This window comes from Saccostrea echinata, unplaced genomic scaffold (assembly GCF_033153115.1).
Source record: "Saccostrea echinata isolate AGI-Se365-2 ecotype Australia unplaced genomic scaffold, CSIRO_AGI_Sech_v1 ptg000012l, whole genome shotgun sequence".
In the NCBI taxonomy this organism is placed as follows: Eukaryota; Metazoa; Mollusca; class Bivalvia; order Ostreida; family Ostreidae; genus Saccostrea; species Saccostrea echinata.
The window spans coordinates 10,518,059-10,539,982 of NW_026889761.1; the positions used below are offsets into that span (position 1 = coordinate 10,518,059).

General features: G+C 32.1%; 1 protein-coding gene and 1 long non-coding RNA gene across 3 annotated transcripts; both read right to left on the reverse strand.

The window, feature by feature from the left end:
* Positions 1–674: 674 nt before the first annotated feature.
* On the reverse strand, positions 675–12,025 carry LOC133185336 (uncharacterized). Of its 2 annotated transcripts, XM_061320480.1 has the most exons (8): positions 11,739–12,025; positions 6,970–7,224; positions 6,674–6,849; positions 6,374–6,477; positions 2,267–2,538; positions 1,533–1,694; positions 1,306–1,346; positions 675–854 (listed from the first exon to the last, which is right to left on the reverse strand). In XM_061320480.1, exons 3-8 carry the CDS (start codon positions 6,795–6,797, stop codon positions 736–738), a joined length of 822 nt encoding a protein of 273 aa, XP_061176464.1. In that variant the 5' UTR covers positions 6,798–6,849; positions 6,970–7,224; positions 11,739–12,025; the 3' UTR covers positions 675–735. The 2 variants fall into 2 exon arrangements, with proteins under 2 accessions (XP_061176464.1, XP_061176465.1); XM_061320481.1 differs by lacking the exon at positions 1,306–1,346 and having other exon boundaries at positions 796–854; positions 11,739–12,010.
* Positions 12,026–14,078: 2,053 nt separating this feature from the next.
* On the reverse strand, positions 14,079–15,278 carry LOC133185930 (uncharacterized). Its single transcript, XR_009720977.1, has 3 exons — positions 15,193–15,278; positions 14,631–14,804; positions 14,079–14,546 (listed from the first exon to the last, which is right to left on the reverse strand). It is a non-coding gene; the product is annotated as an uncharacterized LOC133185930 (long non-coding RNA).
* Positions 15,279–21,924: the final 6,646 nt, after the last annotated feature.

Here is a 21,924-nt window from a genome sequence, read left to right on the forward strand (position 1 = left end):
TCTAAGTAATAGTATAGGGTTGTAATATTAAACAAAAAGTTTGTTACAAGGAGTTGTTACATGTAGGAGTAATATACATTTTTCTCAAAATGTTCTCTATATTCATTTGATTTTTAAAAATATCATAAGTGTAATAGGTTGTCTTAGGGGAGCATTTGAAAGAATATACATTTTAATAGTTTTTAAATTTTTTTTTAGATTTTGTCATAGACAGTAATTTCTATTAGGATAAGGTTTTTCCGTCCGCATGTCTGTCTAAGCTCTATAAACAATATTTCAAAACACCTCTTTTCCTACAGTTTTAGTCAGATTTTAAGAAAGTTTTGTAAACTTCAATACTTAATCCCGTATATATATATATATATATATATATATATATATATATATATATATATATATATATATATATATATATATATATATATATATATATATATATGTGTGTGTGTGTGTGTGTGTGTGTGTGTGTGTGTGTGTGTGAGTGTGTGTGTGTGTGTGTGTGTGGGTGTGTGCGTGTGTGTGTTCTTTATTGAAAAATTATCAATGCATTCTTGATATAGTTAATTAGTTTATATACTAAGTACGTATTTTGAAGGGGGTGTATGAAATATTTTTCTACACATAAAGGATTCGAAACATTTTTCTATTTCAATAAAAAAACCCATAACAAATGATTCATTCATGTATTTATTGTCTGCATTGATTACGTGCACAGTTGCATTATCTCGATTGCTATCAAACTTTCACTGAAAGACGTTTTAGATGTACCTGCAGATTGAAGTTGATAATGAAATTCTTCTGCGTGGGTAGTATTTCTCCTACCGGTTGATAAGATATGATTTTTGGAGGCTCAGCTGCAAAAGAATGTGAAGTGTGTCAAAACTTATACTTGAAGGAAATCAGGTCTACTAAACAATACATAACAGGCGCTAACTATAATTTTTAGGCGCCATGGCGACTAATTTAGTCGCCATGGCGCCTAAAAATTATGGTTGGCGCCTAAAATTTTTCGATAAGTCGCCAAATTTGCGACCATTTTAAATTGACTTGGTGATGGCCAAATTACTGAACTATAAGTATTTTCAATTTTTTTTTTTACAAAGAGCAGAAAAGAAGTTTAAAATTTACAATGGACATGTCTCTATATATTGACTAATATCAGTTTTAAATTCGTGCCTAAGAAAAAATTACCTGGCGACTAAAAATTTGTATGTGCGACTAAATTCTTTTGATTAGGAGCCCGTTGGCGCCTAAATTTTTGAGGTCACATAGAGGTCTGCCTGATAAAAGACTTTTTGGGCATACCTCCTACAAAAAGGTTGATACAGGTTTTCTCTGACACCAAACTGAAAAACAATGTATTTCTTCCAATAAATTTCAGAAGGATAAGTTAGATAGGGATTGCTACACACGTAGTTATACATAATATAGAAAGGAAAGAATGTTTTAATCCTAGGCATAGAGCCTTAGATTCGTTCTTAATACTATTACATGCTATTAGTTCTGAATTGGTGTGGAGAGTGTTCACTAACCTGTCTGAATCGCTGGCTGTGTAGCAGAATGGATTTGCTCCGGTCTGGCTTGGTTTAGGGGTCCATGTAGCATCGACATACCATTCCCGATTTGAGTTAGAATATGAGTGTAAGGCCGATGTCGTAAGTCCAGGTGGAGATACGGTTGTGATTTCTGTTATTCTATGGAGAGTTTCAGAGAAGATAGTTAATCAAAAACAGCAACATTTATAAATATTTTATTGACTGTAATCATGCTCAAAAGTCCAATTAAAACAATGCAAATTGAGAGCATTGAGCGAACAGTGTTAGTAAAGTGATGGAGTATAAGGGTTAGATGATTTAATTATTTACCTATAGCATATACCCTATAATATTAAGTTGAATCCATGATTGAACCATGCCATCTATGAACATGAAATCAAACAAGAAAGTGCGCCAACTCGATATTGTGATCTTGGTGCGATAAAATAATAGATTGACCATTACCGCTATTTTACAGATACTATTCAACATTGTTTTTAATCTAATACTCTTACAGTATATCTACAAAAGTTGCAGTACCACATTTTACAATAAGCCATGCTTCTTTATGCAAATAGATGTATGCAAATTACAATGAAGAATTAAAAATGTCTATTTCGAGCAATCTTACACGATATAAAAAAGCGCAAGATGTTCTTGTATAAATTACTTTGATAATGACTATAGGATACAGTATTCAACTGGGGAAAAGGTATATCATGTCATCTCACTTTACTCCATCCGCACCACTCCGAGCTATGATTTGTTCTGTCCAAGTAGAATTGATTGGGATACCGACACATGCACCGTCTAACCGTGTTGGCATTATAAACTTCGGTTTGTTTTGGCAAGGTTTATCAGAAGAGAAAACGTTTACCAGGAACTGAAGGGAAACACTACTGAGTGCATGCGTAGAGTTTAAGGGACTGAAGTCCTCAATTTGAATGGCGACAGCGTACCAGCCAGTCTTGATTTTGGCAGTGTATGAAATTTCGCATCGTTTCTGAAGAAAAATGCAGAGTTTGTTTTATTGACTATTATGGAGTACTCATTGAGGCATATATACATTTAGCAAAGTTAGTTTGTAAAATTCAATGCCAAGCGGACCATGGCCAAAAGTTCACATGGGTAACTTTATCGTTCTGACAAATAAATTTGTAGATGAATTAATTTTTTCAACATATATTCCATATTTTCCTGAAAAGGTTTGACTCCCTATCATGACCCCAGCCTAACCTAGTATTTTAAAAAAAACTGTGTCCTATATCTTTATATGTGAAACTTCGACCCTTCCTGTGGTCCTAATTTTTCCAACCATGACTTGAACATTGTCTAGATTTGTGCATTCTCCAGGATTTGTATTTATATGTAAATCCTTTCGTTACCCGATCCTAGACCTATGTTCATGATTTGAAAAAAATATTTGCTACAGAAAAAAAAAAAAAAAAAAAAAAAAATCAATACCGTTTAAGCAGAATTTTTAGCGAGGATTCAATTTTAGCATTATTAGCGAGGTTTTGAGATCGCCAAAATTGAATATCACTAATAGATTAACCCGTTTAGGTTATTAAAGATATCTTTTTTGACAATATAAAATCGCTAAAATTACTTCTCTCTAAAAATGTATACCAATTTTTTTGATAAATCGCTAAATTTGCGTCTCGTTAAAAATTCCTCTTATTTTCTGTTCTTGAGAAACACATGATTTCCCTCTATATATCTCTGTAAAACGTGGATCCCCCTTTTGGGGCATCTCTAGAAGCAATGGTGCATGATGTGCTTTTTTTTGTTCAAGGTCTCTTTGGAGAATTTTTACTCATATTGAGACGCCACCACTTGCCGTCGTAGGGCTGTAAATTCTAGACCTATATTGGGCACTAACGGCCATTGAGCAGTGAGGGATCTTTTTCGTGCCAGCACCTACTGCGACAAGGGACCTCGGTTTACACGGTCTCATCCGAAGAACCAGTCTCCAAGACCCACAGTGAGATTCGAACCTGCAACGTTAGGATCAACTCTTTACTCCGCGACAGTGGGGCAAACGCTCTATCCATTGCGCCACGCGGCGACGAGAATGATATGAAAAAACTTGAATATTCACCATGAGGGTGTTTGTATTAAATATAGTATAGTATACTTGCATGTTACTCAATAAAAAAAACTTGAATATTCACCATGAGGGTGTTTGTATTAAATGTAGTATAGTGTACTTGCATGTTACTCAATAAAAAAAACTTGAATATTCAGCATGAGGGTGTTTGTATTAAATATAGTATAGTATACTTGCATGTTACTCAATAAAAAAAAAACTTGAATATTCAGCATGAGGGTGTTTGTATTAAATATAGTATAGTATACTTGCATGTTACTCAATAAAAAAAACTTGAATATTCAGCATGAGGGTGTTTGTATTAAATATAGTATAGTATACTTGCATGTTACTCAATAAAAAAAACTTGAATATTCACCATGAGAGTGTTTGTATTAAATATAGTATAGTATACTTGCATGTTACTCAATAAAAAAAACTTGAATATTCACCATGAGGGTGTTTGTATTAAATATAGTATAGTATGCTTGCATGTTACTCAATAAAAAAAACTTGAATATTCACCATGAGGGTGTTTGTATTAAATATAGTATAGTATACTTGCATGTTACTCAATAAAAAAAACTTGAATATTCAGCATGAGGGTGTTTGTATTAAATATAGTATAGTATACTTGCATGTTACTCAATAAAAAAAACTTGAATATTCAGCATGAGGGTGTTTGTATTAAATATAGTATAGTATACTTGCATGTTACTCAATAAAAAAAACTTGAATATTCAGCATGAGGGTGTTTGTATTAAATATAGTATAGTATACTTGCATGTTACTCAATAAAAAAAAAACTTGAATATTCACCATGAGGGTGTTTGTATTAAATATAGTATAGTATACTTGCATGTTACTCAATTAAAAAAACTTGAATATTCACCATGAGGGTGTTTGTATTAAATATAGTATAGTATACTTGCATGTTACTCAATAAAAAAAACTTGAATATTCACCATGAGGGTATTTGTATTAAATATAGTATAGTATACTTGCATGTTACTCAATTAAAAAAAACTTGAATATTCAGCATGAGGGTGTTTGTATTAAATATAGTATAGTATACTTGCATGTTACTCAATTAAAAAAACTTGAATATTCATCATGAGGGTGTTTGTATTAAATATAGTATAGTATACTTGCATGTTACTCAATAAAAAAAACTTGAATATTCACCATGAGGGTGTTTGTATTAAATATAGTATAGTATACTTGCATGTTACTCAATAAAAAAAACTTGAATATTCAGCATGAGGGTGTTTGTATTAAATATAGTATAGTATACTTGCATGTTACTCAATAAAAAAAACTTGAATATTCAGCATGAGGGTGTTTGTATTAAATATAGTATAGTATACTTGCATGTTACTCAATAAAAAAAACTTGAATATTCAGCATGAGGGTGTTTGTATTAAATATAGTATAGTATACTTGCATGTTACTCAATAAAAAAACTTGAATATTCAGCATGAGGGTGTTTGTATTAAATATAGTATAGTATACTTGCATGTTACTCAATAAAAAAAACTTGAATATTCAGCATGAGGGTGTTTGTATTAAATATAGTATAGTATACTTGCATGTTACTCAATAAAAAAAACTTGAATATTCAGCATGAGGGTGTTTGTATTAAATATAGTATAGTATACTTGCATGTTACTCAATAAAAAAAACTTGAATATTCACCATGAGAGTGTTTGTATTAAATATAGTATAGTATACTTGCATGTTACTCAATAAAAAAAACTTGAATATTCACCATGAGAGTGTTTGTATTAAATATAGTATAGTATACTTGCATGTTACTCAATAAAAAAAACTTGAATATTCACCATGAGGGTGTTTGTATTAAATATAGTATAGTATACTTGCATGTTACTCAATAAAAAAAACTTGAATATTCAGCATGAGGGTGTTTGTATTAAATATAGTATAGTATACTTGCATGTTACTCAATAAAAAAAACTTGAATATTCAGCATGAGGGTGTTTGTATTAAATATAGTATAGTATACTTGCATGTTACTCAATAAAAAAAACTTGAATATTCAGCATGAGGGTGTTTGTATTAAATATAGTATAGTATACTTGCATGTTACTCAATAAAAAAAACTTGAATATTCACCATGAGGGTGTTTGTATTATATATAGTATAGTATACTTGCATGTTACTCAATAAAAAAAACTTGAATATTCAGCATGAGGGTGTTTGTATTAAATATAGTATAGTATACTTGCATGTTACTCAATTAAAAAAACTTGAATATTCACCATGAGGGTGTTTGTATTATATATAGTATAGTATACTTGCATGTTACTCAATAAAAAAAAAACTTTCAATAAGTTTTGTCTCTCGTAGTAATATAATTCTTAAGCTATTTTTTTTTTTTTTAAAAATCCTGGTATCCTAATGTTTACTATTTCATAATAAAACCCCCTTAAGGGTTTATAGATCTTCGTTTGGACAATCAGATTTTCATCAACAAGAGAGAGTACCAAATTATTGTGGCACTGTAGAACTTAGATAAAAAGGATCTTAAGTATGACAAACAACTAGCAACTGCCTAACACAGGGACACTGGACATTTTTTGGGTCCCCCCCCCCAAAAAAAAAAGTTGAGCATTGTTTGAATATTGGTAATATTGCATAGCAAAGAATTTATACTGGATAATATCATACTGTAAGTGAAAGAATTATTAAATCATCTCTAAATTTACATTGAAGTAGATGATATTGATACCTCGTCAAGAAATGAATTTGGAAAAGAACGACAGACCCCTCCGCATTCACTCTTTGAGGATTCTGCCCATCTACATCGAACTGTGTCATTATCTTTGTCATAGACTGAAATTTGTATGTGGATTAAAGATTTTTGACAATACTTGTATTTTGATTAATATTTATCATATTGTCTCAAATATTTGACGACATTTTAGATTACATTAAGCGTTCTTCAAAATTTAAACATGCACTGAAAATATGACCGAGAGGCTTGTTTACATTTAATCTGCAATTTTCTTCGAAAAATTTGATAACATACCTGGGATAGTTATGTTGTGCTCACATCTGTGCTGTAGACGTATGATCGGAGGCATAGCAGAGACGGGGGATGAGTTAATTTTACCGGTGTCACGTCTCCGGTTTAGGTCAACTGTTGTGCGCATTTCCCAGCTTCCACCCCAAGATGCAAGCGATATCCAATCTCCTCCAGTAAATCTGAAAAAAGTTTATATCTAGATGATTTTTTTGTTTATGTTGCATCAGAAAATTGATACTGAATATCATTTAAAAAACTAAGCATGATAATTAAATAAAAAGATGAACGGTTGAACAGACCCAAATTGAGCAGATTTATTCTGGAGAGTATACGTAATGCTGCGTTCTCCTTGAGTCCAGTCTTCCTACACACTAAAATCAGTGCAAACGATCCCGACATCTGAAATTGTTGAAGGAGAACTCGAGCAGTCAAAACACATCACATCACCGAGAGTAGCGATGACACCACCATCTTCAATAGTTGTCTTACAATGTATTACACGTTGTTAAGCTGCTATAAGAACGTCTCCACGCCATTCGGAATGTAATAATGATCTAAAGCATATCAGAAACATTCTCTTGTTAAGAATTTTTTCGTTGTTTATATATAATATCTGAGATGCTAATGTGATGTTTATGTCATATATACTCAACAGAAATTGAAAAGAAAGACTCCATTGAAGTAGATTTGTTGTGTGTTTTTTCTCTGTTCATTTGATTTGTTTTTCATTGAAAAATTCGAAGAATTCACTTAAAATTTATTTTGCTGCAAATCAATGACTTTCAGCCGCTCAGGCCTTAGCAAACGTTTGAGTGGAAATCAATTATCAACAGATCTTTGTTTTGTCAATTCTAATGATGACACTTTCACACTCTTTCAGAGAAATGGCATAATAAGCATGAAATAAAAAAAAAAATCTGGAAGTTTGAGAACGTTTGGTGTAAATCCCATTTTTCGCAAACTCAAATAAAATTAGTCCTTCTGTTAAGTATAAAGTGATGTTACAATATTTACAAGTTTTTAAAATACTATCAGACAATAAAACAGAAACATAAAAGTAGCTCAACTGTAGTTGCCTAAAAATCACTCAAGTATAATCAATTTGAATCGCAAAAATATTGCATTTTGCAGTAATCGGGACTAGTCCCAAACTGCTTTTATTTTCAAAGTTTTGTCTGTTACCTTGGTCATCTTGAAAATTGAATCATAAAGTTTACCTCTCTCAGTTTAAAGTGTATAAATCAGAAAAAAGATTTATTGAAAGATGTATTGTTTATGCAAAGTTCAATCTATGCTTTTTCTCATATGTACATGTATTAAATTGTAATTGATATTATCAATTAGTATATAGAATGATTTCTTTTATATGTTGACATATTTTAGTTAATAGATAGACCCTGTATGAATTCTATGATTGATTTTGATAGTTTTTAGGTATTTGAAATGAATGGACAAGGTTTCACATATTGTAGCTTTATTTTTGGAAGTTCCACTATACCAAAAATTGAAACCGAAGAAATACTTTTCAGCCAGCTAAATTGCTTTAATGCTTAAGGCATGTTTTTTTTTCTTTCTTTCCATTACAGAGTTTTGAGCCAAATAGTTCAACGCAGAGTTAATCAAATACTGTAGATGTTTGACAGATCCAAAAATCAAAGGCTTAGTGCAAAGTAGAGTATACATCTGCATCGTCCTATTGTCCCTAGGTTTCTATAAATGTTCCTGATTGAAGTGTATAAATCAAAGTGAAATTTACTAAGATTGAAAGCTGAGTTTATGAAATTTTAGATAGTTAGCAAGGAATTCTACTGAAATATTTCATGTAAGATATTCAACTTGGATAAATTGTTAATACCTTTAGCTGGAGTATTATAGTTAAATGATAGGATTTATTAGAGAGAGAAAAATATGACATTATAGCATTAGTATATATATATATATATATATATATATATATATATATATATATATATATATATATATATATATATATATATATATATATATATATATATATATATATATATATATATATATATAATACAGGATGTGATGTGGAAAAGGGTATGTTTTATTTTGTTTATTACATACTTAGTTATAATATACAGCACACATTAACTTGAGAAAAAAAAAAACAAATCCATAAATAATCATGCACTGACTATTGACATGTACGCAGAATATTTTATCAAAGAACAGTTATTTAAAATTAAGAGAATGTGAACCAAAAAGAATATGTGTATTGTCACAAGTGCTGTTTTTTAAGGCTTTATTTACTGGGGGCGTGATATTGATCTGTATCAGCCCGTAAGATCCATATCAGCCCTGCAGGGCTGATACGGCTATTGTGACGTTAGACATATCGCATATGCAAAAATCCTGTATTATTACTAAGTATGTAATATATATATATATATATATATATATATATATATATATATATATATATATATATATATATATATATATTGAAGACCTCAGTAGTAACAACGCTTCATTTATATTCTAAGTCGTTTACTTTTGGCACAAGGTCAGAAATTTTAATTTCATCATAATTTTCAATGTGTTTTTGATAGTGAGTTTACTTGTAGGTGTTCTAATGAATAAATGTTGCATTATAGAACAGATATAACGTTAAAAAGTATATCTTATGAAAGCGGTAACTGGATGAATTGACTACAAGAAATGAAGACTAATCGAGACTTGGGTAATGCCTTGTGGAGGCACATATTGCCGTCCCTGCACATTTTGTCGCGGGCGACATTATGTGCAAAATCATACTGCAATTTTTATCGCCCCTCTTTACATGTTCTTTCCCAAGAAAAAATACTATGTATATCTGCACAAACTCAGGCAACAAAGTATGCAGACCCTTGCGACCCATATTGTCGCCCTGTGATATTCACAGTTTATATGATGATAACGGTAAAAACATTTGAATTAATTTTTACTGTTTATCATTGATTGACGAATGAATTCAGTGTCTGGTTAACTGTAGCTGCCTACTTGAAAATATTTCACAAAAAAATATTTCAAATCTGAGTTTTAGACAGTTTTCGGTATTGGTGAAGATAAATTCTGATAATTGAACAAAGTTATGCACATTTTAGGAAAAAATAACAGATGAAATGATACGAATGTTTCATTGTAAAACTGGATGTTTCCTTACCTCATTCATCAAAATAATATCCTCGTTGTGACTCCTGTAGACTTTTTTTAATTTGAGATTACACAACTAAATATATGTTTAATCATTTCAAATAAATAAATTCTTATAATCTTCGCATTTATTAGATTTTGCTGATGATTTTTATTTTTAACATCAAAAAATCAAAGTATATATCCCTTTTACCAAAGCAACAAAGATAAATTTTAAGCAAATTATTTATGTGTCTTTTCCCCTTCAGAATCTTTGTATGTTTGGCGTCTATTGATCTGTATACTCTTTCAAATATTTAGTAATAGCATGGAGAAAAAACAAACAAACAAGAACCAAAAATCTGTGTTTTTCTGAATGTCAAGCTTTTGTTCAGAAGTTTCCATTGTTACTGCCTATATGACGTGGATTCCTCATAGTTTCTTGAGAATTTGATTTGTCATTTCTAATTGTTACATTCCTTTCTCCTGTACAAAGCCACATTGAGGAATCAAACAGCTAAACATCTCAATTTCCAACTTTAAAGCGCGTTGCCACGGAGACAGCAACAAACAGAATAATTATTGTTTTAAGTTTGAATGAAAATGAAAAAAAGCTTACTTATATCTGAAGTTTCAAGAAAATGTGTGTTGTTTGTTTGTTTGTTTGTATTTGTTTAACGTCCCTCTCGGGAATTTTTCACTCATATGGAGACATCACCACTTGCTGGTGGAGAGCTGCAAATTTTGTCCTATACTCGGCACTTACGGCCATTGAGCAGTGAGGGATCTGTCAGCACCTACTGCGACACGAGACCTCGGTTTATACGGTCTCATCCGAAGGACCGGTCTCCACGTCCCACAGTGGGATTCGAACCCGCGACGTAAGGATCAACTCCTTACTCCGCGACTCTAGAGCAGACGGTCTAACCACTGCGCCACGCGGGCGACTGAAAATGTGTGTTGTTATGAGTGCCAAAAGATTTTAATGCTTAATAAGAATAACTCTAAAAATATTTACTCGTACATGACGACAAAATCCGCAACAATTCACGGCACATATTATTGCTGGCGGAGATGTGTGCATAATTGTGCTGCACACAATGTCATTGTCACTTATTCAGAAAAAAATAAGGCGAATATAGGGACACATTATTGCCCACAAAAGTATTTGCCATTGGACGACAAAATGTGCAGTGCAGAATTGCACATAATGTCACCAACGACAATATATGCAGGGCAACAGTATGATAATGCTGTTACACTTCTATTTGCAAGACTTCAAAAAATGGTCCACTGTAACATGGAATTCTTTGCACTTTTGTTTGCATTGTTTATTATTCAGAGCATCTGCCGCCTGGTATGATTCAACAGTTATGAAAAACCTTGGCTATTTTTAAAATTAGTGAACTTATTCCAGCTGTGTGGTTATAAGTGTATTCTACATTTAAATGTTCATTTAGTATATTACTGGTAATCTGTATATACAGCTGCACCTACGTTCATTTTCCTGATAACTACGACGACATTCAAGTTCCCTAATTTTTTATTTGCACTTGCACTTTAACTCAATACATATGACTTTGTTGTTGATGATAATACACTCATAACGTTAACAATAGATATGGATGTCCTTGAGTGTATGCTTGGTAATGATTTTAATTGATATCGCATGCAACCAGATATTATAATACAGGCGGTTTGTTGAAAATTTCCAAATATTTTCTAATAAAAAAGACTGAAACACACTAGATTTTTTCGTTATTTCTCTTATCATGCTTATAATGATACGCTTCTTTGTTGCTAATAGGAATGCTTAATGAGTAGCTCATGCAAGAATACTGCTGCACATTTCTTGTCGCTCATCCTGAAATAGACTCTGATATATTTACATCAACTCGGTTACAGCATACATTGTCAACTTTTTACTCACTTAGTTTTCGGTGTTTGTGGGTTTCCACATTAAAATACCTCCACGGAAATGGCTCTCCTCAGTCTTTTGAGGTAAGATTCAAATTATAAAAATCAGCTAAAGAAACCAAGAATTCATTGTCCAATAATTTATCTACAGATCTTTCCGTCTCTGTTTTCAGTTTGGTTCTATAGTGACCCAAAACTACTACTGACAGAACACACAAACGCTTCTGATGTCAGAGTTTCGGTTTAGGTAGAAGCTAGTTCGCTTTGTGTTTGGAAAACAGGTTTTCCAAGAGCGATTGAAGATATTTTAGGAACTTCTTTACACTGCACACTGCAGAGTTTAATTCCATTGCTCTTCTAAGCAGCTAGAGCGTTCTGCTCTTAGATCTTGAAATCTACAGTGCATTACTCAATTTATACTCCATTAAAACATTCTTAACATTTATAAAGCAAGGATAATTTATTTTGATATTCGATTTTGGCGTATTTTCCCAATTTAAGTAAACAACAGTTATTTTGTTCCTTAATATTTCGTTGTCTTTGAACAATTTTCCTTGGGGCATTGTCCAAAAACAAATTCCATTGGTGTACAGATCGAGGGTCAATAAAATATTGTTTGATGGTTGACGTAGTAAGAAGGTCACATGCTGACCAGAAATCTTCTTGTTGTGATAAAAATTCTCGACTGACGACTTGAAATGCTTATCTTTACATATTACTAGAGGAAGCCATCTTTTCAAATGCGGGAACCTTCCAAAATTAGTTTTTGTAAATCAAGCAGCTTTCCTTATTAATTATGGAATTCTTGCTATTTGAGTACGTAGAAGATGGAATATCTATACTTATAAATTAATAAATTTTGCAAATAAACTCCGAAACGGGTGCCCCAGAGTTCTTACTTACTCCTCAAACAATATACTATATACAAGATGATGTCCAAAAACTATATTTAGATTTCACTCGCATAGTAAGTATGCATGTTATTATTTAAGCTCAAGGACAAATGAAGATTCAGAATCACTGTAAGGCGTCTATTATGCTGACCCTTCAAATCGCAGTAAAATTTATACGTCTTTCGTATTTTCACAGGGGAGGAGAATTCTTTTCCATAAGAATTTGACATCTAAGTAGACTAACGGGTGTTTGAATCGTATTGTGTATGAGACTGTTTATACGTAATCTAATATTTTGATTATTGCTAAACCAATAAACAAAATTTAATGATCATACAATGTAGAAAATATTTACTTTAACCATCAAGATATAAAACACCTAAAATGTTCTCCTGGACCTATTGTCAAGCAAACCTTTTTTTCAGCATGGTGTTAACTTTTTTTAATCAAGAAATTTTTACCTGTTTATCGTTTCTCTTAATACTAGCATTAAAAATAGTTATTGGAAATTAAAATAATTATGAAAACACTTATTGAATGAATAAGTAGAAAATTGTCTGCGAAAAATTTACTTCCAATTTTATAGCACAATAATTCAAAAGTCAGGTGCCTCTAGGACTTTCAATAAATTGTATGGAGACCTGAATTATAGCTGGATTTTTTAACATTTTTTCAACGTTTATTTCTTTCGAGTTTAATGTAGGTTAAAACAATTTTTTCATATTAGGTCTTAATAAAAAGGCAAATTCAATTGAATAAAAAATATTCAAACAAAAGTAAATTTATCATTTAATTTTGGAAGTTTAAAATGAAAATGAATATTTGAATGGTAAAAGCAAGAACATTGAACAAATAGTAATATAAAGTGTTTTTCAGCTTTCAGCTCTGTTCTTATGAAACAGGAAAACAATATTAACATGCATATGTGTAAAAGGCATGCAAACGTCAATATTTTATGAACAATTGCTCATTCTGTGAAAAGTAAGAAAAGAAACAGTATTTTTATTGGTTCATTCATACCATCTCTCTCTCTCTCTCTCTCTCTCTCTCTGTGTGTGTGTGTGTGTATGGGTGTTTAACTAGGAACCTCTTTTTGATGTATATTTCGAACAAACAACCCAACAAACTACAACAGCCACAAAGGAAGAAATATTTTTTTCGCTGTCGATCTGTAAAACTCACATGCAATTTAATTACATACATACAAATCAACATAGAAATCTGTTAAAAAAAAATACATTTCAAAGAATATACATTGTCTCTGGATATTTTTAGCATGATGGCGGTCGGATCTTCGATAGAATGTTTCAGTTTTTTCCAAGAAAACACTTACGAAGGAATTTTGGCATTAAAACATGTTAAATGATGTCTATATCAAAATTTACAAACACTGTCTCACTCAAAAGACTAATCACTATCGATTTAAAACGAAAAAAATATACAAAGAGGATTTAGTTTTATTCACCTCATAAATAAGGAGGAGAAGGTATATAGTAACACATCTTCTACAGGGACCAGGGATACCGCAATAAAATATACTGCAAGAATCTCAATGTATTGAAGATTCTAGTGTGTTCAAATCTTTGTCCATATAAATTCTATCGAATGCATTATGTACAGATTTACGTTTTAGTAAAGAGCCCGTATTATTCACTTATTTAAAAAAGGCCTTTGATAGACGATGAATATGGTGATGCCATTTCGTTGGTTGGGAGTAGAGATAATCTGCAGGTTGGCTATTTAATGATTCATAGTTGTGTAAGTAAGGCGTTGGTCTGACAACAGGAACAATTGTTTAATAATCAATTAGTTGAACTTGTAGAATGTCGATAAATACACTGGAATGACAGCTGTCATCAAATCATGTATTTTATAGTGTGTTGAATTCTTTTACCAATCCGGTAAATCTTGTAAATCTGACTGATCACCTAAAATGAAAATAAGATCAATCATTGTGCATGTATAACAATACACACACACCTTCACATACACTTGCGCACGCGTGTACTTACCACATTCATTTGGTGAGTTACCTAACTCTTTCCATATCCCTGTTTGCTGACAACGACGTTCAATATGGACAGCAGCATTGTTGGTGCACTTGTACTGAATTAGACTCCCTGTCATCATGACGCTTTTCGACTGATTTATCAACTGAAATTCTTTTCCTACTAGTGGACTGCACTCTGCAAATTAAAACAAATATTGTTGGTTACACGTTTCGATTATGTTTAAAGATATACATGTAATTTGATAAATTTCATTCAAAATCACAACAGATTCACTGTAAGCAGTGAGCACTGTAACTTTTAGCCTGTCCATTGTAGTGGCATATAATTAGCGAGCTCTTTTGCTGGTTTTACAATACATTTAAAATTTAATAGAATGTATGCTTAAGGTTCGCCTTTGTTTAAATCTTTCGCTGCCAAATTATTTTCTTCCTACAGGGTTCAGGTTTTAGTTTTCAATGATGCATTAAAACTTGATCCGATCAAAATATTTAAGTAAAGAAAATCGCCATAAATTATAGTGATAAAAACGGTTGCCATAGAACAAATGTTGCGATGGTAATACCTGTTATACTGCAAAAAACTGAATTGTTTGCCAATACTTCGCATCTTCCATTGTCTCCACAAACTGTATCATTACAAGGGGATACATCTAACTGTAAATAAAACGCACAGTCTTGTTTTGTTTTATCTTGAATTATAATTAGATCATCAATTTGAAAATCTAGTTTAGAAAAAGTAGGTGTGTGAGCCAAAAAGGAAAAACGAAAAAAATCTTGAAACTCACTAGTTGGCGCATTTCATTTTTTTCCAAGTACCACCAAAAGAGACCTCCCTTTATAAGTGGATTGCCCATGTATGTTGCTTCATAATTAATTTCACAAACTTTTAATGTTTGTTCAAAGTTGATTGATTTACATCTTTTTCTAACAAGACACTCCCTGATGCATGTAAAGGGTCCTATATCTTCTGTTCTTCGCATTACAGTTCCATGCAATCGTCCACGTGGAAACATATGCCAGGTATAACATTTACCTGGATCAGAAGGTATGAATAGACACCCTCCGAAAAGTAGAAGTACAAGAAACGCTGCAAAGGAACGAAAGTGGATGAAAGAGACATTTAACAGTCAGAATACATGTATTTGTATTTAAAGAAAAGATCATTTTGAGAATGCTTATTGGCAACAATTAAAGTCAGTAACTCATTCACTTGTATCGTTTTTGTTCACATCTTACATTAATTAATACATGTACATGCATAACTGAAGAAAATACGCCTATAAAATTTCATTAAGTTTTCAAACAGAATCTTTGTCTCAGATAACTAAATCCATATATTCCTATGAAACATCTTTGAGCATTATATTGTGAGCAGACATATTTTTACATTTTTACAATGAATACTTAAAGTCATTCTAAACAAAAGTAATGCAAACAAAAATCATTACAGTTACCTTCAATGCTGGACTTTCCAACACTCAGCAATGCCATTTTTCATCGGTTGAAGTTTTCTGAAACATACATTCAAACGCTCTCCTATCTAATTTAGGTTAACCTTTAGTTTTGGATTAATGCAACTGAATAATAAAATGTACCCATACTATCAACAAAGATTAATGCTAAAAAATATCAAAAATGATGTAGTATTTTTGCATGTTATCTGCAATCATCATCCACGATAAATCGAGAATTTTTATTTACTCAAAGCAACCAAAAGGGAAATGAAAGATTTGTTCTGTTTACTTATTACGCCAAGATTTAGATCTTTTTGTTGTCAGGATACCTCTACAGTTAACAATATGGGTTTATCGGGCCCCATATAATCATTTCCCAATAAGGAAACATTGATTTAGATTCTGCATACTACAAAGGGTAAAATTAAATGTTGTGAATAATTACATGGCTAAAAGAAGTAAACTGTGGAATCTTCAGTTCTCTACATTTCAAGACTTTCATTTGAAAACAGAATTATATGACTTTCGTTTAAGCCTAACCATAATTGATACAGAGCGAAAGAAAGATTCCTTATAAACTGTTACTCATGACAATGTACATCTTGCAAATCAACAACAACAACAACAACAACAAATCTTCAAACAACAAAGAAAGTGTTTTACGAGCAAAATGTGCAAGCCATTGGTATGCTTTAAAAAGTGACATTTTTTTATTATAACTGAGTATCAACAAATAATATTTTTTTAGGTAACCGGATATACAAAAGGTGTTACAGTTTGTTTTTATCAATAATTGAGAGATATCACGTATAGGTATTTACAGTCGTGTTTATCGTCACAGTCTGAGATAACGACAGTCGTGTTTAACTTCACAGTCTGACATAACGACAGTTGTGTTTAACTTCACAGTCTGACATAACGACAGTCGTGTTTAACTCACAGTCATGTTTAACTTCACAGTCTGACATAACGACAGTTGTGTTTAACTTCACAGTCTGATAACGACAGTCGTGTTTAAATTTACAGTCTGAGATAACGACAGTCGTGTTTAACTTCACGGTTGTGTTTAACTTCACAGTCTGACATAACGACAGTCGTGTTTAAATTTACAGTCTGAGATAACGACAGTCGTGTTTAACTTCACAGTTGTGTTTAACTTCACAGTCTGACATAACGACAGTCGTGTTTAACTTCACAGTCTGACATAACGACAGTCGTGTTTAAATTTACAGTCTGAGATAACAACAGTCGTGTTTAACTTCACAGTCTGAGATAACGACAGTCGTGTTTAACTCACAGTTGTGTTTAACTTCACAGTCTGACGTAACGACAGTCGTGTTTAAATTTACAGTCTGAGATAACGACAGTCGTGTTTAACTTCACAGTTGTGTTTAACTTCACAGTCTGACATAACGACAGTTGTGTTTAACTTCACAGTCTGAGATAACGACAGTCGTGTTTAACTCACAGTCGTGTTTAACTTCACAGTCTGACATAACGACAGTCGTGTTTAACTTCACAGTCTGACGTAACGACAGTCGTGTTTATCTTCACAGTCTGACATAACGACAGTCGTGTTTAACTTCACAGTTGTGCTTAACTTCACAGTCTGACATAACGACAGTCGTGTTTAACTTCACAGTCTGACATAACGACAGTCGTGTTTAACTTCACAGTTGTGTTTAACTTCACAGTCTGACATAACGACAGTCGTGTTTATCGTCACAGTCTGAGATAACGACAGTCGTGTTTAACTTCTCAGTCTGACATAACGACAGTCGTGTTTAACTTCACAGTCTGACATAACGACAGTCGTGTTTAACTTCACAGTTGTGTTTAACTTCACAGTCTGACATAACGACAGTCGTGTTTATCTTCACAGTCTGACATAACGACAGTCGTGTTTATCTTCACAGTCTGACATAACGACAGTCGTGTTTAACTTCACAGTCGTGTTTAACTTCACAGTCTGACATAACGACAGTCGTGTTTAACTTCACAGTTGTGTTTAACTTCACAGTCTGACATAACGACAGTCGTGTTTAACTTCACAGTCTGACATAACGACAGTTGTGTTTAACTTCACAGTTGTGTTTAACTTCACAGTCTGACATAACGACAGTTGTGTTTAACTTCACAGTCTGACATAACGACAGTCGTGTTTATCGTCACAGTCTGAGATAACGACAGTCGTGTTTAACTTCACAGTTGTGTTTAACTTCACAGTCTGAGATAACGACAGTCGTGTTTAACTTCACAGTCGTGTTTAACTTCACAGTCTGAGATAACGACAGTCGTGTTTAACTTCACAGTCTGACATAACGACAGTCGTGTTTAACTTCACAGTTGTGTTTAACTTCACAGTCTGACATAACGACAGTTGTGTTTAACTTCACAGTCTGACATAACGACAGTCGTGTTTATCGTCACAGTCTGAGATAACGACAGTCGTGTTTAACTTCACAGTCTGACATAACGACAGTCGTGTTTATCGTCACAGTCTGACATAACGACAGTCGTGTTTAACTTCACAGTCTGACATAACGACTATTGACTGAATCTTTTCCACAACGTGTAGCAAATGTAAATCTGAAATTTATACAACACTTGTTTCATTTGTTTTACACTATAAAACTGTTCTTTTACAATATTTCAGATACCAAACAAACGAAAACATTTTCGTTATTCTTTTTACATCATGGGGCTTGTTTTGATTCATGCAGTTTTAGCAGTGTGTATTTTGCTGACCTCTTGTGTCTGTAAAGAAACTGATATATCACTACTAATCAGGAAATTGAATAAGTTTTCTTCCGTTGCTAAATATGCATTATACCAAATACTGGAAGCTCAAAAAGAATTTCAAGACAGCCTGGAATATCGACAACAGCTAAAGGATTTGAAGTCAGCTGTGGAGAGTCAAGCAAAAGAAATGGGGTCCTTAAAATCTAGTTTGAAAGACAATTCAGGTAAGCATGAACAATTTTTCCCTATAAAATGGTAAATGTACGGAAGCCCATTTAGAACCTATCAAAAAATATGAAAATTCGACATAACGAATATTCAAATTTGTTAAAATGATTTTAATTCGTTTTTTTCATTTTTCTAATTCGTTATAACGAATTTAATCTATTATAACAAAGAACAATATAGAAAGAGTATACCAGAATATATATTTTATGCACTAGTATCAGGTGCATGTATAAAAAGCTGACGTAATTCAACCAGAATTGAGAAAAGTCAGTAAAATGTCTTACTTTGGCACCCTTTTGTGGCCTTTGTGTATGAATCAAATTAAATGCTGGATTTAAAACAAGTATCATATAAAGTTCTCAACTGGCAATTATACAATTTTAACTGTGTTTTGATTTTATTGTCAAATAAGAGGCCAAATTCTGCTGTTACCATACCTTGTCATTTGTTGAATTTATTATACCGATTTAATTTGAAATAAAAATATTATAACAGATTAAATTAGTTTAAAAGAAATCTAAAATTAACTTAATTGAACTAAATTCATTAAAACGAATTCTTCTTTAATTTGTTATAACCAAAGTTTGAAAGAATTGTCAATTCATTGTGTAAGATTCATATATTGGCTGACGTGTTTCATACCAATTGCTAGACCTTTGTTTTATAAACACACGAATTGGACTATGGGATGTTCCGTTCACTTGATCTATACATAGGACTCACGGCGGGTGTGACCGGTCAACAGGGGATGCTTACTCCTCCTAGGCACCTGATCCCACCTCTGAAATTTCCGAGGGTCTGTGTTTTATGCCCTGCTCATAAAAAATCATATTGACTATAGATTTTTATGAGATCGATCACCTTGGCATTCATAAATAATTTTACAATAAGCTGTAAATAATTTAATTAAACGAATTTAGTTCATTATATTAACTTTAAGAATTAAACAAATAAAATCTGTTAACGAATTAAAAAGTTATCTCAAATTAAATTTGTTTTAACAAATAAGACAACTCGTTACTTCGGATTCAAAAATATCTTTTGATACGTCCTAAATAGATTTATATATATATATATATATATATATATATATATATATATATATATATATATATATATATATATATATATATATATATATATATATATATATATATATATATACATTTGTGGTATCTCTCTATTATATAAACATGCAGAGAGCAAATATCTTCATACCTGTATGAAGTTTTTCGAAGGTCATAGGTCATTACGTGACCTAATCACACAGCGCAGTAATATCTACATAAAAAGACTTACTCCACTAAGCAACATAGCATGTTTTTCATGCATAAAAATGTACAAAATACGCAAGTAAAATAATAATCATTTTATTTACAATGTAAACGAGTATTTAATACAGTTTTTGATCGGTTTTACATAGAGAATAGAAAACTACATGTTATAAGTTCCATGTCTGAGCTGCATAGTCTCAACGTTTACCCTTATTTATCTCGCAGACCTCTGAATGCTATAATTTTTTTCATTAAACTTTACTCACAATAAATTTGAAAATCTGTTGAAAAATATCAATGTAATGCAATCACGCCACAAACAGCTGACAAACACGGCACTTTGGAAGTTCGGTAGGCACACCTCCATCATCGAGATCGTTGTGACGTTGTCTTAACAATGTAAGCTGTCGCCAGTGTCTCCATGTCAACATCATAAATTAATAAATATATGCCTTACTGAAATCGTACATTTTATGTTTTGGATCAAATTTTGTACTTGATTTCAAGTTATCTGGTCCGGACAGGTGTCTCCATCCATTCCTTTCCGACCGAAATTCCTCCAACTTTTTATTATCAAACATCGGACATGTTTCTTGTGTTTTTTAACATCGAATATGGGTTGTCATGAATACAAAAATTCCCAGACACCAATATACTCACTATAATTGATCACAAGTAGCCTTTCACAGAATATTCCCTTCAAAACAGAATCCTTTGCCAGATGAATTTGAAGCGTAACCGCTTTTCAAGCCGATTTACACCTTGCGCAATTTGTCAAAATCTACGACGTACAGTTAGTGCAATATTTATATTCGATTACATTCTATTGTCCGTCTCAAATGTATATATAAGTAATAAATAACAAGTTTAAAAACTTCAATGGGAATTGAAGTGGGTCGATACGTGATCAAATCTTCTGAGAAGGCCTTCGGCCTTCACAGGATTTGATCACGTGACCGACCCACTTCAATTCCCATTGAAGTTTTTAAACTTATTTATTTCTTAAATATAATTTACGAATCGTTTTCAAATATATCGGCACCTAGGTGTTGAATTGAGATTCAGTTTCTTTAAGTACCCGATGAGGGAAGCCAGTGCGTAATAATACAACGCAATATTCAATGTTTTTAATTGTTAAAAGGTGTTTCCATTGTGTGATTTTTCAAAATATATCTCCTCCTCAGTTTTTTGGCTCTTTCAATGCAATCTTACACAGCTGGAGATTATCTATACTAATTAAGGTATTCTGAAAAGTGTTGCTATGCTATAATCAAATTGATTCTTTCAAAATGTCTTTCCCTGTATGATTATGGTTTCTAACAAAACTTAGATTACATCAAAGTAATAATTTTTTCCGTAATTGATTTTATATCAAAATTTTTGCTATGATTACTATAATGAAATTGTCTGGGTTTTTTTCCTTTCAAAATTCTACCCCTCCTATGGTTTTGGTCTCGTTTGAAAAAAAAAATGGTGGAAATTAAGAAAGTCACAAAACTAAATAATTGTATTAAGCTAAAACTCAAAAGAAATGCTTAATAAAAAGTCCAAAAGGAACATTTAATTGTAAACCTATAACGCTACTGTCTCATCAGAG

Excerpts from the sequence above, each read along its gene's own strand:
- LOC133185336 (XM_061320480.1), bottom strand. The coding sequence starts at position 6,797 with ATGCGCACAACAGTTGACCTAAACCGGAGACGTGACACCGGTAAAATT. Across the intron at positions 2,539-6,373 it reads CAAATTCATTTCTTGACGAG|AAACGATGCGAAATTTCATA; the intron begins GTATCAATATCA and ends ATTTTTCTTCAG. Across the intron at positions 1,347-1,532 it reads ACAGCCAGCGATTCAGACAG|TTTGGTGTCAGAGAAAACCT; the intron begins GTTAGTGAACAC and ends ATTGTTTTTCAG.